Genomic DNA, 27,167 nt, shown 5'->3' on the forward strand with positions numbered 1-27,167 from the left:
TGGGTGTTGTTCCTCACCCTGGTTTGGTTCTATCAGAACGGAATTATCTCTGTGCCTGGACCTTTAGGTTCTGGGTGCCTATCACTGGTGATGGTAGGCTACTTAAAACCAGTTCTTGATCAAAATTGTGTTAAGGTGAGATGAGATGAACCTGCATATCTACTTCAAGATCCAAATCGGGATATTTTTATGTGAATGAGGGCTTGTGGTATCCGTAAACTAAGGTACCAGACCAGAAGATCTTTCCAGCCGGTGGTATGAACGAGTCAAGTGTGCTGGGTGTGGGGACTGGGGTAAACCAGAAAGCCTGTGCTCTAGCCAGTTGCCACCAGCCAACTGTTGTTTGCCAGATCTAGTGATTTCCAAGAGAAATTGGAAATAGTGATTTTTTGATACCAGATTAGCTCAAGTTTGAAAAAAGTAAACTTTGGCCAAAACAAAACATGGCTTCAGGCTATATTTGACCCCCAAGTTCCTGCTTTGGAACCTTTAGTCTAGAACTGCATTAATGCTTTGCAGTTACATATACAATTACAAGAACTTAAAAAAATAAAAAAAATAGTAAATATTAAAAAGGGGCGCCTGAGTGGCTCAGTCGGTTGAGCATCCAACTCTTGATTTTGGCTCAGGTCATGATCCCAGGGTCGTGGGATTGGGCCCCATGTCAGGCTCCATACTAAGCATGGAGCCTGCTTAAGATTCTCTCTCTCCTCTTCTTCCCCACTCACACTCTGATTCTCTCTAAAATAATAAAAATCACCTTTGTCATATGTCCGGTTATCTATTTACGACCACCCCCTAGTCCAAAGTACCATAATCACTCACCTGGACCATCTGTTTTTCACCAGGCAGTAGACGAGTCTTTTTTTTTTTTTTTTTTTAAACATAGATGCCATTTCCCACAAAACAACAGAACAAAACTTCTCATGGTGCACAATGTAGTTCATGCATTTTTATCCTGCAGATCTGGCTTTTGCCTGCCTCTCTTCTCACTTGAATTTCTCCTTGTTTACTATTCTCTCTCACACTCTTCCGTACTCTTTGTACTCTTCTGCTCCTGGCCATTTGCACAGGCTGTTCTTCCTTTGGTTCTTTGAATGCTGATACAGTTTCACACTTCAGCTCTGATTTCAGAGAGGACTTGTGTGATCACCCTATCTGTATGATTTTGCACTTGATCTCTTCATTGCAAGGGTATTGAAGGCTTGCCTGTTTAAGTAGTAAGAAACAAAGAATTCCATTTCTAAATAGCATTTCTTTTTTAAAAAAAATTAAAAAAATTTTTTTTTAACGTTTATTACTTTTGAGACAGAGAGAGACAGAGCATGAACGGGGGAGGGTCAGAGAGAGAGGGGGAGACACAGAATCTGAAACAGGCTCCAGGCTCTGAGCTGTCAGCACAGAGCCCGACGCGGGGCTCGAACTCATGAGCCGTGAGATCATGACCTGAGCCGAAGTCGGACGCTTAACCGACTTGAGCCACCCAGGCGCCCCAGCATTTCTTTTTTTCTTAAAGAATTCCATTTCTAACATCATGCTTAGGGTTTCCAAATCTCACTGGTTGGTAGTTGTTTGAGAATCTCTGGAACTGTTACTCAAATACAAATTTCATAACAAGGAATCTGCACTGTTAGGATTGAGGGTAGATGCATATAAGAGGAGGGAAGGGAGCTTTATTTGGAGTGGTTTGGGCACTCACAAGAGCTCAACATGCACCAGTCCTCAAAGCCCAGAATGGGTGATTTGGTGCCAGTTAATAGTCCAGGTGCAGCGTGGCGGTAGAGAATTCTGGGAGCTGAGCTGTGGGAGTAGAGTGCGGGCTTGTTCAGTTCAGGGGTGAGTGGGGGCGAGGGAGGCACAAAGTGGTCACCGGGTCCACTGAGAACTGCGTGAGGATTTTAGGTTTGCTCCTGGGCTTGATCAAGTGCTGCAGCAGCCAGCACATGCTGAGGGAGAGATGGAGACGGTGGGGGAACTTTTTCTTTCCTGTGATAGTCACATCTGCTGCTTTATCTTATTTATTTTTTAACATTTATTTTTGAGAGAGAGACCGACCGGCCATGAGTGGGGGAGGGGGAAGGGAGAGAGGGAGACACATTATCCGAAGCAGGTTCCAGGCACTGACTGTCAACACAGAGCCCAATGTAGGTCTCGAACCCCCAACCATGAGACCATGAGCTGAGTTGAAGTTGGGCCCCCGACTGAGCCAGGCGCCCCACAGCTGCTACTTTAAATGCCCCTGTAGGTTTAGAGTTTCTGTTCATTTGTGGACAATTACTAACTTACCTGATTGAAGGGTTTAATGATACCAGCCTCTTGTAAAGGGAAGTGCCGTGGGAAATAGAATCTGAGCAAGAGGACAGCCGCAGGTCATTGACGCCTTTTTACTCAGAACACCCTGTACCCATCCTCTCCGTTACAGGGGTGCTGGAGTAAAGGATGCTAATTCCCACTTGGTTACTTAGGACCCCCACATCATTTGTTTGTGGGGCAGCGACACATTCTCAGGAGGTTGACCTCTGTTTAACGTGAAAGATGATTAAATAGATGCAAAAGGGTTTTGTAAACTGAGAAGGGTTATGATTTTAAAATATTGTTTGCAAGCAATCCTTAATCTGCTAGAGTCCTTAGCATCCTGCTTATTTATACAGAATCTGAAACACAAGGCTGTGGAAAATTAAGAATCCATCCGGAACACTAAATGTAGTAAAAGCAAGATGATAGATTGTGCTGAGAACCTTCGTAACAAGTTATGCCTCCAACTTTGCAGTTCTGCCGCCCATGGGAAGAATTGAGTATCTTAGGCCCTGGTCACCAGATTCTTAGAACCATTAAAAAGGCCTCAAAAAGGTGAGAGAAAAGACCCGGTGAAGGTGGATGACAGCTGTCACACTGAGCAATGTCCTGGTCTTCCTTCACGTCAGCCACGTTGCCCTGTGCTGAGCAAGCCCAGGGAAGCTTCCTCTGGCTCCTCTCTGTGCGGCCCCTCTCCTGGGCTGCTCCTAATTGCTCTGTCGTAGTCTCCCTTCTGATGAACTTTCTGAATCCACAGCTCCGTGTTTTCCTGTTTGCCTATCACTTGAAAATCTGTACTCATTTATTCCAATCAGGTAAAAGAATTCTGGAGTGTGGAGTGTAGGTGGGGTGGGGGAGCTGGTTCCTGTTCTAAATAGAGGGGTGGGTTTCATTGATTGGGTGGCATTTGAGCAAAACCTTGAAGGCAGTGAGGGCTTTAGCTGTGGAGACAGGGAGATGTCTAGGTTAGAAGAGTATCTCATGTACTCTCGTAGGGCAGAGAAGGCCCTACAGCTGGTGCAAGCCCCGTGTGTTCTAGAACAGCAGGAGGCTGGTGCGTGAAGCAGGTGCCAGGAGACTCGGACAGAGAGGTTTAGGGGCATTGAAAGGACTTCGGCTTTGATTCTGACTAGATGATTTTGTGTCTGAACAATTTAAAAAAAGATCCCAGATCTTCCTTGCAGGGTCAAGTGCAGCTTGAAAGGAGCCTTATTTTGTTGCTTGATTGGTAGGAAACGATAGAATATTAAGAAAACGTTGTATAAACTTAAAAGCTTTGTGAAATCTTAAGAGGCCAAGTCAAAATCATCAACTCAGTTAGGAATTTGTTCCAGCTCCTGAAATAAGGAACAACTATATACTTTGAGATGAGAAATACCAAACATGCGGGAAACAAAAATACTATGCAATTCAAATGAATGCTTGAATCATGGTTTGTTTCTTATAAACTTTTGAAAAATTTGTAACCTATGTAAATAGGTTGAAATAGGTTTAAAAAACTTTGAAACCTATATAAAATAGGTTGTACATTGAATACATTGAAAAAACAGTATAGTGAAAACCTGTATCCTTGAATCAAGTTATTTTTAAGTCTCACACAAAGTCCTATAACGGTTCAAGCAGATATTAAAGTGTATGTGTTAGATCTATATGTACTAATGTTAAAAGATACCAACCACATATAAAGTGAAGAAAAGTAAGGTAAAAACCATTTTTTCGGGACGCCTAGGTGGCTGTCAGTTGAATATCTGACTCTTGATTTCGGCTCAGGTCATAATCTCATGGTTTGTGAGTTCAAGCCCCACATCGGGCTCTAGACTGACAGTGTGGAGCCTGCTTGGGACTCTCTCTCTTTGTCCTTCCCCTGCTCACATGGTTTATCTCTCTTTCTCTCAAAATAAATAAATAAACTTAAAAAAAAAAAGTTAAAGCATTGTTTTCAGGATGCCTGGTGGCCCAGTTGGTTGAGACTCTCTCTCTCTTTTGTTTTTTTAATTTTATTTAAATTCAGGTTAACATATAGTGTAATAAGGGTTTCAGGAGTAGAATTCAGTGATTCATCACTTACATGTAACACCCAGTTGAGCCTCTACTCTTGGTTTCATCTCAGGTTATGATCCCAGGGTCGTGAGATTGAGCCCCCTGTCAGTTTCCACACCAGGCATGGAGCCTGCTTGAGATTCTTTCCCTCTCTCTCTTTCTCTGCCCCTCCCCTCTTTGGGCTCTGGCTCTCCCTCATGTGTGTGCGCATGCGCGCGCGCTCTCTGTCTCTCTCTCTCTCTCAAAAACAAATAAGACCCCATTTTTTCATAAATGTGTTGGTCAGTGGCAAACTGGGAGGAGTGGCCCCAAGTCAGGAGGGAGCCTGAGCATTGCTTCTCAAATGACCTGTGGAGAAGGACCAGTGTTTCTTTGCCTCTATAGACAGCGTGGCTTACAAACAACAGCCATTTATTTCTCCCAGTTTTGGACACCCAGAAGTCCGAGACCAAGGCACGAGCATGGCCATGCCCTTGTGAGACCCCTCCTGGCTCATAAGCCTGTGTCTTCTCGCTTGTCCTCTCCTGGTCAGGCCTGGGGTTCTCTCTGGGGCCACTTTGTAAGAACACTGATCCCGTTCGTGAAGGCTCTCCTTTCATGACCTACACACTTTCCAGAGGCTTCGCCTCCTAATACCATCATCTTTGGGGGTTGGGGTTTCAGCATATGAATCTTGGGGGGGATACAAACATTCAGACCATAGTACCTTCTGATAGCTTTGTAAAGACCAATAAAAATGAATTGCTTTCACATGGAAAAGAATGAAGTTGAACTCTTACCTTTGTATATAAAAATTCACTGAAAATGGATCAAAGACCTAAACACACAAGCTAAAACTGAAAAGCTCTTTTTTAAAAAAAAATTTTTTTTTTTAACGTTTATTTATTTTTGGGACAGAGAGAGACAGAGCATGAATGGGGGACGGGCAGAGAGAGAGGGAGACACAGAATCGGAAGCAGGCTCCAGGCTCTGAGCCATCAGCGCAGAGCTTGATGCGGGGCTCGAACTCACAGACCGCGAGATCGTGACCTGAGCTGAAGTCGGACGCTTAACCGACTGAGCCACCCAGGCGCCCCAAAAACTGAAAAGCTCTTAATGTTTATTTTTGAGAGAGAGAGACACACAGAATCCGGAGTAGGCTCCAGGCTCCACACTGTCAGCGCAGAGCCAGATGCAGGGCTCCAACTCATGAACTTCGAGATCATGACCTGAGCCGAAGTTGGATGCTTGATCCACTAAGCCACCCAGGCACCCCCTGAAGAGCTCTTAGAAGAAAACATAGGGGAAAGTCTTCCTCAAAGCACAGGCAACAAAAGAAAAAGTAGATAAATTGGACTCCTTTAAGACTAAACTTAAAATTTTGTTTGTAAAAGGACACTATCAAGTGTGAAAAGGACAACTTACAGAATGGGAGAAGATGCAAATCATATTTATCTGATAAGAAAAGTGATGGCCCTGTTGGCCATGCCCTGTTCCTTGCCCTGGCCCTGCAGGTGGCCGGGGTGGGGGGGGTCAGCTTCTCTCTCTGAGACACCTGCAGCCCCTTTGAACCATCCCTACCCCAGAGGCATCACAGACCTGATGGGTGAGGGACCGCTCATTTCTTACTGGCAGAGTTTCCCAACCCAGACTTGGGAACCCCCACGCCAAGCTTCCAAGAGCCTCCACTCACAGCCCCAGGTACACATATGAGTCACAGTCCTCACAGACTGAGAAATACTTCCCTGTCCCAGCCGCGCCCCGCCCCCCTCACCCCCTCAGGATGCCTCCTCTCTGCCAGGGAGGCAGTGAAAGCCAATGCTGGGGGGAAAATTAGTCTTTAGGGGAATGCACATCAAAACCACAATGAGAGTACCACTTAACATCCATTAGGATGGCTATAATAAAATTTTGAAAAGGAAAAAAACAAATACTGGCTAAGATGTGGAGAAATTAGAACCCTAGTGCACTATTGGTAGGAATGTAAAGTGGTGCAGTTGCTGTGGGAAAGCTTGGTGGCTCCTCAAAAAGTTCAACATAGAATCACTATATGATGCAAATTCCACTTTTGTGGATGTACCCAGAAGATTTGAAAGCAAGGGCTTAGACACCTGTATGTACTCCATGGTTCACAGCAGCACTACTCACAGGAGCCAAAAGGTAGACGTAACCCAAGTGTCCATCACAGATGAGTGGATAAACCAGATTGTGTCTGTACAATGGAATATTATTCAGCTTTCAAAGGGAATAAAGTTCTGATACCTGCTATAAGTCGGATGAACCTTGAGCCATTATGCTAAATGAAATGTCAGACACAAAAGGACACTTACATGAGGTCCCTAGCGAAGTCAAATTCCTAGGGACAGAAAGTAGAATGGCATTTGCCAGGGGTTGGTGGAAGGGAGGAATGGGGAATTGTCTAATGGAGACGGATTTTCAGTTTGGGAAGATGAAAAAGTTCAGGAAGCGGATGGTTGTCATGGTTTCACAACAGTGCGGATGTCCTCCATGCCACTGAACTATTCTCGGAAGTGGTTAAAATGATAAATTTAATGTATATTTTACAATTTTTAAAGTGATTGCTAGAAAAATGATCACATCCTTGGATATCGTGTCAATGTTGTCATAAAGGTTTGGTTTTTTCTGTTTAAGTTTGTTATTGAAGTGATCTTGGCACCCCACATGGGGCTTGAACTCATGACCCAGAGATCAAGAGTAACATGCTCTTCTGACTGAACCAGCCAGACGCCCCTCTGAGTGTCTCTTAATTCTGTTGTTCTGTGATCATGGTAACAAACTGGGGAGAGGGGATTATAGGGCGGTGGCTCCTGCCTTTACAAGAACTTTGGCTTGTCCTCTGCGTGAAATGGGAGATGGTTCACTGAGATGTGACTTAATGTGATTTACTTTTTTAAAGGACCATTTTTTTTAAAGCTTTATTGGAACATTCAGATATACACAGAAATAGAGTGGCTATATATGCATGTCTCCATCACCCATCTTCAGTAAAGCTCCGCTCTTTGCTCATCTTGTTTTACGTTTTTCCTCAGGCCTACACCATCTTCGTCTCCTCACCCCACCCTGGGGCGTTTTTTAAAAAATCTCAGACTGGATCACTGTTTTGCTTTTTAACTTTTACTCTGAAATGCTTGGACTTGGAGAAAAGTTGTGAAAAGAGTGCCAAGGGCTCCCATAGACCCTTTGCCCACCTTCTAATGTTGGGATGACTGTACCGTGGCACAGTTCTCAAAACTGAGAAATGAACATCAGTCCAATACTATTTGGATATCACCAGTTTTTCCTGCTACGTCCTTTTTCCTTTCCAGAACCCCACGCTGCATTTAGTTGCTGCGTCTCCTCCAATCAGTGACACTTCCTTAGCCTCGTCTGGTCTTTTCTGTCCATCAGTTGGACATCCAGGCTGTTTTCACTTTTGGGCTGTTACGAGCCATGCTCCTTGGGAACATTCACGTACAGGGTTTGTGTGGACATGTTTTCATTTCTCTTGGATATTAGCTAGGAGTTATTGTATAACAATAATCCTGTTTTGAACCATTTCAAAAGGGTCACTCCTGCACACCACAGTTGAGGGCGGAAGCAGGGAGACTCTTGGGAATGCTGGAGGGAAACGGGCCAAGGCACCTCATCAGCAGGGGACATACTGGGAGGCCCTTGCCGTGTGGTGTATTTTGGCGTTTGAGCCAACACACCTTCCTTAAAAGACATGGTGTGTGAGAGAGACTCAATCATGTTTCTTGTGAACTACCCATGTTCTTGGCCCATTTTTCCGTTGGGTTTTGGTGGTGGTCTCAATTTCTTAGAGCCTTGTTGAAAAGGTTTTTTTGTTTGTTTTTGTTTTAGCTATTTGACTTTATGGTGTGTGTTTGACATACTGAAATTTATTTTTTAATCTTGTTTCTTCCTTCCTTCCTCCCTTCCTCCCTCCCTTCCTACCTTCCTCCCTACCTAAGTCCAGTGTGGAGCTTGAACTCACAACCCTTAGATCAAGAGTTACATGTTCTCAACAACTGAGCCAGCCATGCACCCCCGAAATTTATTTTTATGTAGTTAAATTTAATAATCTTTTCTGACCTTTGGGTTTGTCCTAGTCAGAAGGCCTTCCTGACTCTTAGGTTATGAGGAATTCAGCCCTATTTTATTCTGGTAAATATGTATATATATTGTGATACGGATCCAAACTGCACTGCCATCAAAACTTGGTGTGAATGACATTTTTGTCCTTGCGTGTATGTTAACTTGTGTGTGTGTAAGCTTCGAGAAGAGCCCTGTTTGTCCTAACACCAGCACCTAGAACAGTCCTGCTCAGTGTCGGGGCTCAGTGAACACTTACACGTTGAATCTGTAGCAGAAAATCGTAGGAGTAGAATCCCGGAGGAAAGGTTATATGCCCTTGTGAATAATTTTTCAAGTTAAACACCCAACTTGCCCTCCCCTGGGGTTTCTCGTACTCTGCTTCCTCCGGCGATGCAGGGGGTACCTCCGGGTGCTCCCTGTTCGCTGGTCGGCCACCGCAGCTGGGTCTGGGCTTCTACCCCTCCACGGAAACGCACTGGTGTGTGTTGAGGCCACTTAACACGGTGCCATCAGCGGGCAGTGCTGTGTGTCCTGCTTTACAGAACCCCTCAGCCGCGTTGTTATTGTTCATCCCCTAAAACAGTGTCGACGATGGTGCTGACAGCAGCTGTGTATGTGAGGCCGGTCAGAGGGGACGCCAGGCGCTTTCACACATTGAGTCCTCACAGCACCGTGAGGACAGAGGACTGTCTGAGGCCCCCGAGCCGGGACACAGCCTGGCACTCAGACGTGTGAGTGTGCCTTTGGTCCGGGTGAGAGGAGGACGACACAGGGCGGTGGCTAGTGAGAGCTGCACAGTTGGCTCTTAAGGGCAGGTATGGTCGGGATGTGCTGAGTGATTAGTGACAGGAACTCTGCACTCGCAGTGCTTCCTGTGGTTATGATTCAGCTTAGTGTGGACATGACTGAGTTGTTGTTTCTCATCCTCTAAGCAGGGTAACAATTTTTAAGTTTTACTTTTTTAAACTTAAAAGTTTATTTATTGTGTGTGAGAGAGAGCGTGTGCGAAAAGGGGAGGGGCAGAGAGAGAGGAAGGGAGAGAATCCCAAGCAGGATTTGCCCTGTCAGCGCAGAGCCCCGTGTGGGGCTCGAACTCACGAACCCTGAGATCATGACTTGAGCTGAAATCAAGAGTCGGACGCTTAACCAACTGAGCCACCCAGGTGCCCCTAGATTTTAGTTTTTATTTCCTTAAGTAATCAGCATGTCCACCATGGGGCTTGAAGTCACGACCCCAAGATCAGGAGCTGCACGCGCTTCCGACTGAGCCAGCCTGGTGCCCGTAAGCTGGGTAGCAATTTGAGGAATGTGTGTTGGCCACTTGCTCAGTCTGATGGTTTTAGTCACGAGCGCAGCGATGTTAAGGTCTGCGAATGTTCACGTCTGGAAGCCGGGCGAGGCCAGGATGGGCCTGGAGCGTGTTTGTGAGCCATTGTAAGGCAGGACGCCAATCCAAGCCCATTGTCCCAACCCTGCTGTTGAGCTGTCTTCTCGCCAGCCCCCTTTGGGAATAGCCTTGCCAGCTGGCTTTCAGCAGCATAGAGGCCAGGATATTTTTAGTTTACGGAGCAGTGTATCCAGACTGTCAGGTCCCTGAGGCCATTAATAGCTCAGGTTAGAGAAGGTAAGGTGACAGCAGTCTGAGAGGGCAGCAGCTGCCTAATTGGGTCAGGCCTATTGTCATGCAGCGGGTCAGCTGCGTCCAGCAGGCAAGGATTTTGGTGGAAGATGATTTCTCGTGTCTGGACTGGAGATCATGGGCATACCCTGATAATCCTGTTGCCCTGTGCACATCACCCCTCTGGTCTTGTGGTTCCATTTTCAACCTTTGTCATCTTTTTGTGGGGGGATGTGGGGTGAGGGAGTACATTCAAGAATTTACTTCCAGTATTGGGCTTGATTTTTCCTGAATCATACTGTCTTGAACTTCAAAATAGACTCTTTCCTTCATTCTGATGGTCAACATTTTGGGGGATAAGTTTGTTTGCCACAGTTTATGTTGCTTATTATTGGGGAGTGGAAATGAGATTTCTAGGGACAAGGACAGTTAACTGTATAATTGTGTATAACTGTATAACTGTATAATTGTGTACTTTATTGGGTACAACATAATGTACATATATATATATATATGTAACGGAGTGAGAATAAGTTACAAAAAATATTTCACAAAGACAAATACCATGTGATTTCACTTATATGTGGAATCTAAAAAACAAAACAAATGAATACACGAAAGCAGAAACAGACCCATAAATACAGAGAACAAACTGATGGTTGCCAGAGGGGAGGGGGTCGGAGAGATGGGAAAAATGGGTGAAGGGGGACGGAAGTACAGGCCTCTAGTTACGGAATGATTAAGTCACGGCACGGAAGGTACAGCATAGAGGATATAGTCAGTGGTGCTGTGATAGTGTTGTTTGGTGACAGATGGTGGCCACCCTTGCATGGCAGAGCATGATGCATAGAATTGTCAGGTCACTTTGTTGGACACTTGAAAGTCATCTAACTACTTCAATAAAACAATATTTCATAAATGACTACATGCTTAGAAGTTATTTGAAAGTTATTTCTGGCTCTCAAAATATAAGTAATGTGTGTGTCTAATATCAGAAGAGTTAGCTAGTTGAGGAATCAGAGCCAAAATGTTTTCCTGGACCTGAAGTACTTTTGTCAAGAGATTAAATACGTAATTACTGAATTTACTAAAGAAGTAGATCTTCAGTGAACAGTTTATTCTATCGGGGCATCTGGCTGGCTCAGTCAGAAGAGCATGCGACTCTTGATCCTTGGGGTTGGGAGTTCGAGCCACATGCTGGGTGTAGAGATTACTAAAAAAAATAAAGAAACTTAAAAAAAAAACAAAACAAGAATTCTAGGGGTGCCTGAGTGGCTCAGTTGGTTGAGTGTTTGACTCTTGATTTTGGCTGAGGTCATGATCTCAAGGTTCATGGGATCAGGCTTGTGCTGACAGTGCAGAGCCTGCTTGGGATTCTCTATCCTTTGTTCTCTGCTCTCCCCACCCCTCTCGCGTGCATGCTCTCTCAAAGTAAATAAACTAAAAAAACCTGTTGTGGGGCGCCTGGGTGGCGCAGTCGGTTAAGCGTCCGACTTCAGCCAGGTCACGATCTCGCGGTCCATGAGTTCGAGCCCCGCGTCGGGCTCTGGGCTGATGGCTCAGAGCCTGGAGCCTGTTTCCAATTCTGTGTCTCCCTCTCTCTCTGACCCTCCCCGGTTCATGCTTTGTCTCTCTCTGTCCCAAAAATAAATAAACATTGAAAAAAAATTAAAAAAAAACAAAAAAAAACCTGTTGTAGCATTAATAAATATGTGATTATTTTAGTGGTACCTCAGCTAAGTATTTTAACACAATTCTGGAAAACCTCCATCTTTCTGAACGGCACTAAGTTCTAGTACAAGGACATACTGAAAATGGTTAGAACTAATTTTCCTGAGAGTTGGCCCCTGTTAAATGACGTGTTTTTTTTCTTAAGAATTCTTTTAAAACCTATTTTAATATGTATTAAAAATATATTTGAGAATGCTTCAATTTCAGAAAAAATGTTCGTTTAGTACATTTCAAATCAGTAAAGTAAATGGAAGGTTTGAAAGAATGTGCTTTGCAAAGTTACTTTGAAAGAACTGGCCAGGGAAGCTGATGAGATTTTGAGGTGGTGAACTTTGAAAGTACATTTCATCCTTGAACAATGTGGGGGGTTAGGAATGCTGACTGCTCTGCAGGTGAAGATCCACATATACATTTGACTCCCCTCCCCCCCCAAACCTAACCTTCCAATAACATAGTTGATTAACATGTATTTTGTATCATATACTGTATTCTTACAAAAAATAAGCTAGAGGAAAGAAAATGTTATCTTCAGGAAGAGAAAATACATTTTATAGAACTGCACTATATTTATTGAAAAAGACCTGTGCATTTCAAACCGGTGTTGTTCAAGGGTCAGCTGTATTGGTTTTGAATTGTCCCCAGAATCCATACTTACAAGATTGCACCTCTTAAAAGTTCTCATCACAGGAAAAGAATTGTGATTATGTGTGGTGGTGGATGTTGACTTGTGGTGATCATTTTGTAATATTTGCAAATATTGAATCATGTCATACACCTGAAACTAATATAATGTTAGGTCAGTTAAAAAAAGTGTATTTTAGGGGCGCCTGGGTGGCGCAGTCAGTTAAGCGTCCGACTTCAGCCAGGTCACGATCTCGCGGTCCGTGGGTTCGAGCCCCGCGTCAGGCTCTGGGCTGATGGCTCAGAGCCTGGAGCCTGTTTCCGATTCTGTGTCTCCCTCTCTCTCTGCCCCTCCCCCGTTCATGCTCTGTCTCTCTCTGTCCCAAAAATAAATAAAAAACGTTGAAAAAAAATTTTAAAAAAAAGTGTATTTTACATTTGTGTATTACTTTATACTGTTCAAATACATTTTTATCAGGTCTGTACAGAAATGGTCACATTTCTCTTGGTAAAAAGTTGGGTTTTTTTGTTTTTGTTTTTTTTTTTTAGTTTGTTTATTTATTTATTTATTTATTTATTTTTAATTATTTTTTTTTTTTAACGTTTATTTATTTTGGGGACAGAGAGAGACAGAGCATGAACGGGGGAGGGGCAGAGTGAGAGGGAGACACAGAATCGGAAACAGGCTCCAGGCTCCGAGCCATCAGCCCAGAGCCTGACGCGGGGCTCGAACTCACGGACCGCGAGATCATGACCTGAGCCGAAGTCGGACACTTAACCGACTGAGCCACCCAGGCGCCCCTAGTTTATCTATTTTTGACAGAGACAGAGTGAGAGCATGAGCTGGGGAGGGGCAGAGAGAGAGGAAGACATAAAATCCGAAGGAGGCTCCAGGCTCCAAGCTGTCAGTATGGAGCCTGACGCGGGGCTCAAACTCACAAACTGTGAGATTATGACTTGGGCTGAAGTCGGACGCTTAACCGACTGAGCCACCCAGGCGCCCCTATTGGTAAAAAGTTTTGAGCATGCCCTACAAATAGAGATGTATGTATTTATTTATGAACTATACATTTTGCTCTACCAAAATATGGTATATATTGTAAAACATGGAAAAAGTTAAAAGGGCAATGAGATAAAGTGAACTAGACACAGATCATCTGGTATTTTCTCCTCTGTTCGTTGAGGTGGGATCACTCCACTTCTAGACTAGAAGACTGTATGAAATTTAGCGTTTACTTGGAGCTAAGTTGTTTGTGTAAGAAACACGACTAACCACCCTCTTTTTGAAGCGCTCAGTGCCGTTGGTGTCTATGACCATGAGTTTCTCAAGGTGCTTTGTGCCTTCCTCCTTGGTGGCTCTGGTGGGCCCCGCACTAGATCTTGGTCGGACCCGGCCTTCTGTATCGTACCATCTTTCTGTCTTCTCTTTGGATGTGTTTTACCAGGGCCATCATTTTATCTACCTCCCCAGAGCTGGAGACTTCAGAATTAGGTCCTCAGTTCTGACATCACTCTTGAGCTCATGACTTGATTAATAATCCAGTTGCTTGCCCAGTTCCCATAGTCAGCCTCTTTGTGTCCCCATCTGAGCTGTTTGATGCTCCTCCCGACCTGCTGCTCCTTTACATTCTCTGTTAATGACACCTTCGTTACCCAGAATCGAAAGTCAGAGAAACCTGTGGTTGTCTCTCTTTCTGCCATCTGTCAGCCACCAACTGGGAAAATGCTCCATCTCTCCCCTTCCCTCACAGCTTCACTTCTTTGCCTGCACTATTGGAATAACCTCCTAATTGGTCTAACGTGATTCTTGTCCAGTCAAGCCACCACACTGCAGCCAAGTAATCTGAAATGCACATCCAGCCCAAGAAGATCCCTCAGTGACTTTCCATCACCTGCTGATGGAGGCCACGCTCCCTGAACTGTGGCCACTGCTTCTCGTGAGCCCCTGTTGGCTCCACGGCCCCATCCCTTAGCTCTCTGCTCCTGCTTCAGCCTCCAGTAATACCTGTTTATTTCCTTCCCAGTGTACCCTCTTTAACTTTTCAAAAAATGTAACACACATACACACTCCTCTAGCTTAGAGGAGTCTCCTAGTTCCCCTAGTTCAAGAAACTGCAGCTTCCTGCCTCCCATTTCTCTGTCCCCGGTGCCAAGCCTTTCAGCTACAGCTGGTTCTCCTGGTGCGTGTTTCTCTGTCTTGGAATTACATTGTGTTTTTGCTTCTGGACTCTTCACTCTTAGGCTTTGTCTTTGTCTTACTGGGGGAGATGAGTGTCAGCTCTTTCACCGGCTTCTGCCTCACGCCTCACTTTTGCATCCCTCCTTTTCCCAACAGAGTTGTGCGTTTTTGTTAGATCGATGCTCCTTAGGCTAGTCTCTTAGAAAAATGATTAAATACAATTTATGTATTTCTTTATTTTACATGTATTGATGCTCTGGGGTTATGGTTGTTTTTTTTTTTTTAATGCTTTTTTTTTAATGCTTATTTATTTTTGAGACAGAGACAGAGCATGAACGGGGGAGGGTCAGAGAGAGAGGAAGACACAGAATCCGAAGCAGGCTCCAGGCTCTGAGAGCTATCAGCACAGAGCCCGACGCGGGGCTCGAACTCACAAACTGTGAGATCATGACCTGAGCCGAAGTCGGTCGCTCAACCGACTGAGCCACCCAGGCGCCCCATGGTTGTTTTTTAAAGGAGCCCAGGTCAGCATTTTTTTTAACTCGTTAATGAGGGAACTATTGAGATATTATGATCAGTTTAAAGAAGAATTTAGGGGTGCCTGGGTGGCTCAGTTGGTTGAACATCTGACTCTTGATATCGGCTCGGGTCATGATCTCATGGTTTGTGGGTTCGAACCCCTCATCGGGCTCTCTGCTGTCAGCACAGAGTCTGCTTCAGATCCTCTGTCCCCCTTTCTCTTTGTCCCTCCCCCACTTGTGTATGCAGTCTTGCCCCCAAAATAGATAAACGTTAAAAAAAATTTTAAAGGAGAATTTAGACAAAACATACGTTATCAGGAATGCCACAGTGAAGTTACAAGTGGATGTAAAATTTGTATCGACAGGGGAATAATCATTTGCATTCCTCTGGACAAAACGTTTATTTCTTTGGATAAGAAATAATTTGCCAGGGCGCCTGGGTGGCCCAGTCGATTGAAGGTCCAACTTTTGGTCTCAGTTCAGGTCATGATCGTAGGGTTGTGGGATTGAGCCCCATGTCAGGCTCTGCACTGAGCATGGGGCCTGCTTAGGATTCTCTCTCTCTCCCCCCCCCCTGCCCCCTCTGCCGCTTGCATGCTGTCTCTCTCTAAAATTAAAAAAAAAAAAAAAATTGCCTTCTCATATTTTCTATAACTTACAGAGTTTGTGAAGCAGCTCAGAGAAAGGAGTAGGGCCCCGTAAACTTAGATAACCCTAAGGATGCACTGGACAGGGCACCGTGTCATCGGGTCTATTTCATGGCCTTTCACAGTCTTTCCTGACCTCTTTCCCGTTTGGAGCATAATGATGTCAAAGAAATATTGCTCTTGGTAACAGAAAAAGGCTGCTCCCATTAGGGTTGCAGGTGCAGCAAGAGTGTTAGCCATACGGGCCACCTTGAGTTTGCTCTTGAACAGCACTGAGGTCACAAATCAGATCAACTTCTGTCCTGAAGTTTTCATGCAGAATCTAAGCTTGGGTGTTTGTTTGTTTCTTATTTGAAAGGGTTCAAGTGAGCGAGGGACAGAGAGAGAGAGAATTCCACAAGGGGCAGAGAGAGAGAGATAGAAGCAGGGCTCACTTGAAGTGGGACTCGCGTTTTTACCCCAATGGGGCTAGTGTTCACCTGAAGCAGGGCTCAAGCTCACCTAGTGTGGGGCTCGTGGTTTGTTTTCTTGTTTTTGTGTTTTGTTTTGTTTTGTTTTTACCTGAAGCAGGACTTGAGTTCACCCTATGGGGGACTTGAACTTACAAACCATGAGATCATCACTTGAGCCGCAGTCAGATGCCTAAGCCCAAGAAACTTTCTCCTCATTTTTACTTGTAGTACCTTATAAAGTCGGGTAAATTATTCTCTTACCAAAGCTCCAAAATTTGCTGCAGTTCCTGACCTGCCAGCTGTTCCTTACCACCTTGAGGCCGTGATGTTGTATGCCAGGACCCCTCCACGCTGGCTTTTCCTGAGAGGGCTTTGTAGACATGAGATCCATAAATAAAGTTGACCTTGATTCCTTAAAACTGGCTTGTCATGCCTGAGTCACTGAGAATCATTCTCAAATAGGACACACATCAGGTAAGGCCTTGGTTTGCGTAATTGAATGACTTAATTATATTCTGATTAGAGAGAGGACAAATTTTTATTGAACCTACAGAAATAACTAAATAGCTCTGAAAAGTACAAAGCCTAAGAGTGTATCTTTTTCTTATTTTTAAGTAAGTATTTTTAGGAAACACTGCATTAATAAAGTACTGGTTTTTTTGGTTTGTTTTTTAATATTGTTCTTTTTGTTATGATCTCTAATTGGTAGGTTGTCATCCTGTTTTTTTTTCTTTTTAATGTTTTACTTATTTTTGAGAGAGAGAGAGAGACAGACAGACAGTGTGAGCAGCAGAGGGACAGAGAGAGAAAGGGAGACAGAATTCGATGCAGGCTCCAGGCTCTGAGCTGTGAGCACAGAGCCTGACGTGGGTCTCGAATCCACCAACCGTGGGATCATGACCTGAGCTGAAGTCAGACGCTCAACTGACTGAGCTGCCCAGGTGCCCCCATCCCGTTTTCTATCAAAACGTAGGAATCCTTGGTACCAGAGACAGCTCAAGAGATCTTCATATTTGTCAGGAAACCACCTGATGTGTGTAGGCTCTTTTAAGACTCTGTCTTCCTAATAATACGTTAATTTGGTTATCTTTTCCAGGTTCATATTGAGATCCATTGAAGGCCTTCTGCTGACTGACAAAGGCAGGTCATCAGGCTACCACACCAGAAAACACGCAGCATGAGGGACAGAGTGGGGGCTCTGGGCACCCGCCCCGGGAAGGTGAAGGGGGCAGGAGGGGACTCAGACAAGTTGCCGTGTGGACTTGAAGGAGCACAGGGGGAGAGCCCTTGCCCGTCCTCCCGGACGCACATGCCTGTGGATGACGTAGATGGAACTTCCCAAAATGAGGAGTTGTCAACGGAAGTGAAAAATGCTCTGAGTGAGGTCAGCCTCTCGCTTCACAGTGGCAACAAAGCTCTTCCGTGTTTGAAAGAATCATTAAGAAGAAGTTCAGCTCCCGCGGCGGCCCAGAGCAAGACTGTGGATCTGTCCTGTGCTCCTGCGGGAGAGCATTGTGCTGGGGTGTCGTGTTGGGGTGGGGGAGCTCTGGCGAGGGGCTGGCCGGGAGGAGGGCCCAGGGCCAGCGACAGCCACAGAGGATGGTGCCACAAAGGAGAGCCTTGGGGGCCAGGACTACCGTGCCTTCAGAAACGGTCAGAAGTGGGGATTTGTGAGGAGGACCCGCCAAGTGCTCTTCTAGAGGGGCGAGGCTCCGAGTCGGAACTGTCTTGCCTGCATCTCGTCCGGTCGACGCTGCTGAGCGCACGCCCCGAAGTACTCCTGACTGATGAGACAGAATGTGTTTTCCTTGGCTGTTCAAAGCCCGCGTTTTCAGAGCAAACAGAATACAAGAAAACGCTCTCACGTGTACGAAGTCCCTCAGCCGATCTGCAGACAACAGCAGGGTTGCTGGCTCTACCAGCTTTGGAGGTCGCGAATCCGTTTGGCCGTAGTTAAGGTGCGAGCACAACAATAAAAGTAGTGAGATTAATTTTAAAAGCTTAGGATGATTTCTTCGACACTGGTCTGGCTGCCTGTTACGGGCCAGTGAGGTTCCTGCCTCAGTTGGTGTGAGCAAAGGAAGTGGAATTGAAAGTCCTGGGAAGTTGTTGATGCGGGAGGAGATTTTTGAGCCTGCTTTAAATTGTGCTCAAAACACATTGAGTATTGGGCTGCCACTTCAAGGAGAACATTAATACATCCCGTATCAATATCAGGTTAGAACGTGAAGACTTAACAGAATTCTTTATGGATCTTCAGCACTCATTGCCAAGGGCTAATGCCCCAGGTACTGTGTCCCCAGGCCGTCTGCTCGGCTGCTGTTTGTACGAGCCAGCCCCTCCGTAGTTGACAGCCGTCCCCGTTTCCACATTCTGTAGAATAATTTTGGGCTGCGGCACAATTTGACTTCTATCCTCACGTCTCCTCTCCTTCCACTGGAAACGCCATTTAAATGGAGGCCCTACAGTGAACGTTGCAATATTAAATGTACTTTTAGTATAGTCCTTTCTCAAACTGGGAGCCCTACCAGTGTCGCCTAAAATAAAAGCAAGCTTGGGACTTGTCTGCTGCAGCTCAGCTGGGGAGAGACGGACCTAGTGTTTCCCTTACAAGAAGGTTCCAGTTCCTAGGAGTGGAGGTATCTCTTATACTAACATTTTTTCTGAGGTAACGCCTCTGGTGGTTGATAACTTCGATAAAGGTCACTTCAGAGCGTGGAGTTTTCAAGGAGTCCCAAAGTGAGACTTCACCGTTTTCGGGGCTATCAATTGCCTGTATCCGTTTGTGTGCTGTTTCAGTGTTTTGGGAAAGTGAAAAATGAAAACTTGTTACTTAGCATAATAAATGTCTTATTTTAAGTGTGTGTAGCCTTGGCTCCCCTTGTCTTTTATCAACGCTGCCTTCCTCGCACTGAGAAGTCTCTCGGCGCCAGTCCAGGTATGCTGCTGGTTTAGAAGACCAGAAGCAAAGCCTGAAAAACCGAGAAGCCAGGTCGGAACTCAGCTCTCACTTTCCTCCCAGGATATAGCGAGAGGTGCCGTGATTCTCTGGGGCGGTGCTCACCACGATCACGGCCAGGGTGAAGGATGGTTGGGGCAGTGAAAACCCTGGTTAGAGGACCCCCTGTTTGGGGTCAGTGATGGGCGGTGAGGTGAGGACACAGGGAAAGCCCTCCCCTGCACCCTACCTTTGTTTTAAACTAAGTCTCCTCCTTTGGGACAGAACTTTCCATGACCCATCGACTGTTTTATTTCCTTTGTTTTATAAGTTACAAGTGTATACATTTTCAACCAGTTGCAAAGAACAAATCTGGAATTCTCTATTTAGTACCAGATGCTAAGGTTAATAAATTTGGAATATCTGGGGCAGCTGGGTGGTTCAGTCAGTTGAGCATCTGCCTGGCTCAGGTTATGATCTTGTGGTTTGTGAGTTCGAACCCTGCATCGGACTCCCTGCTAATCAGCGTGGAATCCGCTTCGGATCCTCTGGCCCACTTTTTCTTTGTTTGCCCCTCCTCCACTCTGTGCTCACTCAGTCGCTCGCTCTCAAAAATAAATGTAAAAAAAAAAAAAAAAAAAGGCCTCAAGATATTGAGGTTGGTTGTGAGATCGAGCCCCTGTGTTGGGGCTCTGTCAGTGCTGTCAGCGTTGAGCCTGCTTGGGATTCTCTTTCCCTCTCTGCCACTCCTCTGCTTGTGCCCTCTCTCAAATCAACTGGGGAAAAAAAAAAAAAAAAACTGGGATGTCTTCATGTGGTTATATACTAAGGTATGTGGTTTAAAAAAATTTTTTTTAATGTTTGTTTATTTTTGAGAGAGCCTGAGCGGGGCAGGGGCAGATCTAGGGAGACAGAAACTGAAGCAGGCTCCACGCTTTGAGCTGTCAACACAGAGCCTGATGTGGGACTCAAACCCACAAACTGTGAGGTCATGACCTGAGCTGAAGTTGGATCCTTAACTGACTGAGCCATCCAGGTGCCCTAGGTATGTTTTTTTTCTGAATTCTGGTTTGAGGAAACTTCACAATAACTTTTTTTCTTAAAAAAAAAAAATTTTTTTTTTAAACGTTTTATTTATTTTTGAGACATGGAGAGACAGAGCATGAACAGGGGAGGGTCAGAGAGAGGGAGACACAGAATCTGAAGCAGGCTCCAGGCTCTGAGCTGTCAGCACAGAGCCCGACGTGGGCTCGAACTCACGGACCACGAGATCATGACCTGAGCCGAAGTCGGCCGCTTAACCAACTGAGCCACACAGACGCCCCCACAATAACTTTTTTCTTTAATATTTTTTAAATGTTTATTTTGAGAGACGAGAGAGTGAGTGGGGCTGGGGGGCAGAGAGAGAGAGAGAATGAATCCCAAGCGGGCTCCTCACTGACAGCATGGAGCCGGACCTGGGGCTCATTCTCACTAACTGTGAGATCATGACCTGAGCTGATATCAAGAATCAGACACTGAACGGACTGAGCTACCCAGTCACCCCAAACATTTTAAATTTAGAAACACTCTCCATGACAAAATCTTGGATTTGGTTATTCACTTTTGGAAATCATAATTTTTTTCTTTATATTTTATTTTTTTTATGTTTATTTTTGAGAGAGACAGCATTAGCAGGGGAGGGGCAGAGAGAGAGGGTGACACAGAATCCAAAGCAGGCTCCAGGCTCCCAAGCTGACAGCAGAGAGCCCGATGCCGGGCTTGAACCCACGAACTGTGAGATCATGACCTGAGCCGACGTTGGATGCTTAACTGACTGAGCCACTCAGGTGCCCCTGGAAATCATAATTTTTAACGTTGGAATGAAAGAACCAATTTAACATTGGTCTTGAGGTGATTATGGAGTTAGTTGCAAGCCTATAAAGAATAGGAAATTAAACTTGCATTGAAATAGATCCTTGTATGATGACTGGTTTTGTAAATAACAAAGCATGTGTTATTTGGAGCTTGCTGTAAATCACTGTATTCAAAACTTCACACAGACCATTTACTGTACACAGTTTCACATAGAAAAGAAATGTACTGTAGAATTCTCCCTATATTCTCCCACAGATAATTAAAAAATTCGCCTTTTTAAACCTTTCAAATAACTTAAAATTCTCCTTTTTAAACCTTCCAAGGAGATAGAATTAAGGGTCTTCTAAACTAGAAGATCTCAGAGATAGAAACTGTGCTCTTCAGCACTGGCTAGTGGTGGAAGTTTTGAAACACACCCCGAGTGATACCATATTCAGTGTAGACATTTGAAGTTAGAGACCTAGGATTTTATTTATTTGTTTATTTATTTGAGAGAGCATGTGGCATGCACATGAGTGGGGAAGGAGCAGAGGGAGTGGGAGAGAGATATTTTTTAATGTTTATTTTTGAGAGAGAGAGAGCCTGAGTGGGAGAGGGGTGGAGAGAGAGGGAGACACAGAACCCCGAGCAGGCTCCAGGCCAGCTCAGACCCCGACGTCGAGCCCGAACTCACGAACCACAAGGTCGTGACCCAATCCGAAGTCAGATGCTTAGCCGACTGACCCACCCAGGCACCCCTAAGGGAGAGAGAGACTCTTAAGCAGGGTGCAGGGCTCGATCTCCCAACCATGAGATCATAAACTGAGCCAAAATCAAGAGTTGGATGCTTACCTGACTGAGCCACTCAGGCGCCCAGAGACCTTGAAATAAAAAAAAAAAAATTTAACATTTATTCATTTTTGAGAGTGAGAGAGCGTGAGTGGAGGAAGGGCAGAGAGAGAGAGGGAGACAGACTCCCAGGCAGGCTCCAGGCTCTGAGCTGTCAGCACAGAGCCCGACACAGGGCTCGAACCCATGAACCGCAAGATCATGACCTGAGCTGAAGTCGGTTGCTTCACTGACTGAACCACCCAGGTGCCCCCTGAGACCTTGGATTTAATAGGATGGTTTGCTTCTACTTGGCTCCCTCTCCTTCTAAAATGTTAACCTCTTCTTTTCCAATTTTATTTTTACCAAAACGTGATCAATCAGATCAGTTTAAAAGGCATTTGTGTACTTCCATTTGTGCTTCAAGCCCTGCAGGCTTTGTTGAGCCGTATGTTGGCGTGACTGAAATTTGACTAGAAAAGACTGTGCAGAGGGGCTTGCTGCTTAGGATAGGCCATCTTCACAGGATACGTTTTTTTTTCCTGGGACAGGTGATCTTGCTTTGCGGTGGCATATGGTGGAACGGAAGTGTTTAGGGGGAATTGGGACGGCATGTGGCAGCCCCACTGGATCTGACCTGCGCATTGTCATTTTTTCAAAAATATCTTTATTTATTTTTGAGACAGAGACAGAGCACGAGCCGGGGAGGGGCAGAGAGAGGGAGGGACACAGAATCCGAAGCAGGCTCCAGGCTCTGAGCTGTCAGCACAGAGCCTGACGCTGGGCTCGAACTCACAGACTGTGACATCATGACCTGACCTGAAGTCGGACGCTCAACCGACTGAGCCACCCAGGCGCCCCAGTCATCTTTGTGGGATGTCCCCATTGGGTCTGAGGAGTCCGTCAGTGCTGTTTCCTTCCGGTAAACAGATGAGTTATTTCCTGGAGCAAGAGCAGGCTTTGCTGCGGTTTTACTCTGGTGGTATCTTGAGTAGCTCTTTACGGTTTTCAAATTGTTTAGGTACGTAACAGTAACAATGTAAGGAGTTGTTCTAGGGTGTCGCTGCCTCACCACAGTGTTGGCAGAGGGGAATTCTGCAGTTAACTGTTTAATGCTTTCAGTGTTTTATCCTGTTTGCTGGTCTCCTGCCTACTGAGGCTTCTGTTTCTGCTCTTGGAAAATGAGTAATTTGTTTGAGAATTTGGAAATAGGCTCCATGTTCTAACTCTGGAAACTTCTCTCCTATTACACGGAAGTCTGCCAGCACTCTGCACCGCTGCTTGTTTAGATGACATGGAAGGGGGGGGGGGGCGCCTGGGTGGCTCAGTTGGTTAAGCGTCCGACTTCGGCTCAGGTCGTGATCTCGCAGTTCGTGAGTTCGAGCCCTGCCTCGGGCTCTGTGCTGACTGCTGGGAGCCTGGAGCCTACTTCTGATTCTATGTGTCCCTCTCTCTGCCCCACCCCTGCTTGCACTCTGTCTGTCTTTCTCTCTCTCAAAAATAAATTAACATTAAAAGTTTTTTTTAATAAAAAAAACATTTCAACATTTTGGGGCGCCTGGGTGGCTCAGTTGGTTAAGCATCTGACTTCGGCTCAGGCCATGATCTCACGGTCCGTGAGTTCGAGCTCACGGCTGTCAGCCTGTCGTCACAGAGCCTGCTTTGGATCCTCTGTCCTCCTCTCTCTCTCTGCCCCTTCCCTGCTTGTGCTCTCCCAAAAATAAATGAAAACACTGCAACATTTGGAATTTCTGTTGAAATCAGTCTCCTTTTTTCCCCTCTGTGTTAGGGATTCTCTAACAAGAATATCTTAATCAAACACCACACTTTGGTTGCATGTAAGTACTAAGTATTGGGTTGAACATAACATACAGTCTGGGATTCCTTATTCCCTGTATTTGTCACACGGTCTCTTAAAAAGGGCCCTGGAAGATTGGAACCAGCCATTTTAACATTTACATCATTTAATATGGTGAATATTGGGGCGCCTGGGTGGCGCAGTCAGTTAAGCGTCCGACTTCAGCCAGGTCACGATCTCGCGGTCCGTGAGTTCGAGCCCCGTGTCGGGCTCTGGGCTGATGGCTCGGAGCCTGGAGCCTGTTTCCGATTCTGTGTCTCCCTCTCTCTCTGCCCCTCCCCCGTTCATGCTCTGTCTCTCTCTGTCCCCAAAATAAATAAAAAACGTTGAAAAAAATTTTAATATGGTGAATATCACACCAAAAAGAAAAAAAAAAGACTTTGTTTCTCTTGTCAGCTTCCTGTAGGTTAGCCATAAGTTTGTCTTTTGCCCACAAAAGCAATAAAATGCCAGGACTTCACTCTCAGACTTGACCTTGATTACTTCACTACTCAGATTCGTAACAGATGGTGCCTCGGGCTTTAGTGTGTTGGGAGGAGGCAGGGCGATCCAGAAAAAGGGACAAAAATGCCCAGTTCGTTCTAGATGAGAATCTTTCAGGCCGAGGGACCTGGCCCAGTCAGGAAGACACCGCAGGGCTTAAATCCTGTGGAGGGGGAGGCCTCTTTTCTCGGAAAAATGTGATAGCTTTTTCATAATTTAAGTATTTTGATATGGCTATTAGCATTAACGAAGAAACCTGTTTTTGTGTTTTTTTTTTAAACCTGCTTATTGACTTCTACAGGGCTGTTTTTTTTTTGTTTTGTTTTTTTAATGTTTGTTTATTTTTGAGAGAGAGAAAGTAAGAGCGCGCACTAGCAGGGGAGGGGCAGAGAGAGAGGGAGACACAGAATCTGAAGCAGGCTCCAGGCTCTGAGCTGTCAGCACAGAGCCCGACGTGGGGCTCGAACTCACGGACCGTGAGATCATGACCTGAGCTCAAGTCAGACACTTAGCCGACCGAGCCACCCAGGCCCCCTAGTATAGGGCTTTTTTGAAGGTAGTTCTTATTTTTGTAGCTATGGGGGGGGGCATTGCCCATTGCACATCAGATTGCGGATGAGGTCAAATATAGTGTGAAGAGGTCATCCATTACAAAATGGTCTTCATTAATCTGGACACATTCAATTGTTTTATTTAAAAAAATTTTAAATATTTATTATTGAGAGTACAAGGGGTAGGGGAGGCAGAGAGAGAGGGAGACACAGAATCGGAAGCAGGCTCCAGGCTCCGAGCTGTCAGCACAGAGCCCGACGTGGGGCTTGAACCCACAAACCGTGAGATCATGACCTGAGCCGAAGTTGGACGCTCAACTGACTGATCCACCCAGGTGCCCCATGTTCCTGATGTTTTAAATTATGGGGTACTATATACATAATAGCTTCACTATTTTCTCCATTTTCCTATGCATTTGTAACTGACAGAAGCTTTTTAAATTTTTTTTAATGTTTTTTAACGTTTATTCAATTTTGAGAGACAGAACGTGAGTGGGGGAGGGGCAGAAAGGAGAGAGACACAGTCAGAAGTAGGCTCTGGGCTCCGAGCTGTCAGCACAGAGCTCAATGCGGGCTTCAAACCCACAAACCATGAGGTCATGACCTGACCTGGAGTCGGCCGCTTAACCGACTGAGCCACCCAGGCGCCCCTGGGCACATTTTAAATGAATGGGTGCACATTTCAGTGGAACATTCTCCCCTCCCTCTGAAGGTGAGCGAGTGAAGCAGCCCCAGGGGATGGGGTGCTTCTGCCCTGACGGTGTGTATTCATTGGACCCCAGGAGTGTTTTCAGTAGCTGCCTAACTGGGGGCAAATGACTGGTGTGAATCAAGCCCCCCGCCTGTCGGTCATGTGAGGCTCACTTTTGCCACAAGGGGGAGCCACATGTTCACTTAGTGTCGCCTCAGGGCAGGCCTTGGTTATTTTCTGTTTATTTTGTTTATCCAAAGTTGAACTCTAAAAATGCTGGGCTTAATTCAGCTCGGTATGGTTTGTGAAGCTCAGTGAGTGTGACTTATCAAACCTTACAACAAGATTTAACTCTTTAACCCAGTAGCCACAGATGGTGCTTCAAAACTAAGATCGATGTGTTGGAAAAATTGATTTAGTGAGTTTATTTTTTTATTATTTTTTAAAATTTATTTTGAGAGAGAGAGAGAGAATGAATGCAAGCGGGGGAGGGGCAAAGAGAGAAGGAGAGAGAATCCCAAGCAGGCTCTGTGCTGTCAGCTCAGAGCGTGACGTGGGGCTCGAACTCATGAACCATGAGATCATGAGCTGAGCTGAAGCCAAGAGTTGGACTTTTAATCGACTGAGCCACCCAAGTGACACTTGGTGGGTTTATTTTTTATTTCGGAGAGTGACTTTCAGTATGAAACCACATTTTTGTACCACAGCAACAAAAACAGTGGTTTTGTTGTGAGTGGGCTTGTCACCTGTCCCACGCGATGCATACAGCCCCCCAGAGCAGCCGAGCCCCAGCGGGTCCCTTCACAGTGGTCGTGGGTCGGTCCTGACTCAACTTGGGCCACGGTGGACTCGTCCTGAGCCCAACCCATGCGTGAGAGCCTCTTGGAATCCCTGACGGGGAAATGTTGCCACATGAACGCGTCGGTTTTCTGCTACAGAAATCACGACTCTAGATTTCTTTTGTGGTTCATAGTGAAATGGCTTTTAAAACGTTGGAATCTGTTAAAATATCGGGAAGTGCTATTGTTCTGTAACATCAGTGAATTATTGCTACTGCCTTTTTGAAAAAGATCTGTCAGGGAATTTTCTTAAATCATAAATTGTGATAATAGAGTACATATAAATAGCTTATAAGCTATTTAATTTCTTGGAAATGTTCTGAGTACCACTTAGGACTTATTAAAATAAAGCAGTTTGTTTGAATAAACTCTAGGCTTCCTCTTTGTTAGCTGTTTCCGTTTTATTCTCTGGGGGCAAAATTGCTAGGATGTCGCTCCCTCTCTCCTGCTTGATTCAGATATGTGGTTATTCAAAGCTACTCTCATGGATTTTGCAAGGTCACAAGACCTGGCATGAGTTTCTTATAAAACTTCTCTTCATGTTACAAAGCTTCACGTCTTTATGCACATGGTTCTCGCCCATATTTACTGTTCTTTGTCTCCCATATTTACTTTCTTTTACGATGCTTTAGAATGAGAGATTTTTAATAGAAGAATTTTAATTTTTTTTAATGTTTATTTATTTAGAGAGAAAGAGAGCACGAACAGGGGAGGGATAGAGAGAGAGAGGGAGGGAAAGAACCCCAAGCAGGCTCCATGCTGTCAGCACAGAGCCCAACACGGGGCTTAATCTCACAAACCAAGAGATCATGACCTGAGCCGAAATCAAGAGTTGGGACGCTTAACCGACTAAGCCACCCAGGCGCCCCTGAGGATGTTTTGTTAAAAGAGAAATTAATAGGGGCACCTGGCTGGCTCAGTCGGTTAAGCGTCCCGACGTTGGCTCAGGTCATGATTTCATGGTT

General features: G+C 45.3%; 1 protein-coding gene across 4 annotated transcripts in view; it reads left to right on the forward strand.

Annotated features, from left to right (window-relative positions):
- The window catches only part of LOC111558207 (small integral membrane protein 10-like protein 2A), a 66,339-nt gene that overhangs the window by 1,239 nt on the left and 37,933 nt on the right, over positions 1 to 27,167 (forward strand). Inside the window, exons 1-2 of one of the 4 annotated variants that reach the window (XR_006591317.1) lie at positions 2,097 to 2,850; positions 17,275 to 19,046. The exons of 2 other annotated variants lie outside the window; for them this stretch is intronic. Coding sequence is in view for 1 of the 2 variants with exons in the window: in XM_023247071.2 (XP_023102839.2) it covers positions 17,275 to 17,295 (21 nt within the window). In the remaining variant the exon portion in view is untranslated. Of the gene's footprint in view, positions 1 to 2,096; positions 2,851 to 17,274; positions 19,047 to 27,167 lie in introns of those variants that run through there. One more of the 4 variants, XM_023247071.2, reaches the window with a different exon arrangement.

The sequence above is a fragment of the Felis catus genome, chromosome E3, assembly GCF_018350175.1.
Source record: "Felis catus isolate Fca126 chromosome E3, F.catus_Fca126_mat1.0, whole genome shotgun sequence".
Classification (NCBI taxonomy): domain Eukaryota; kingdom Metazoa; phylum Chordata; class Mammalia; order Carnivora; family Felidae; genus Felis; species Felis catus.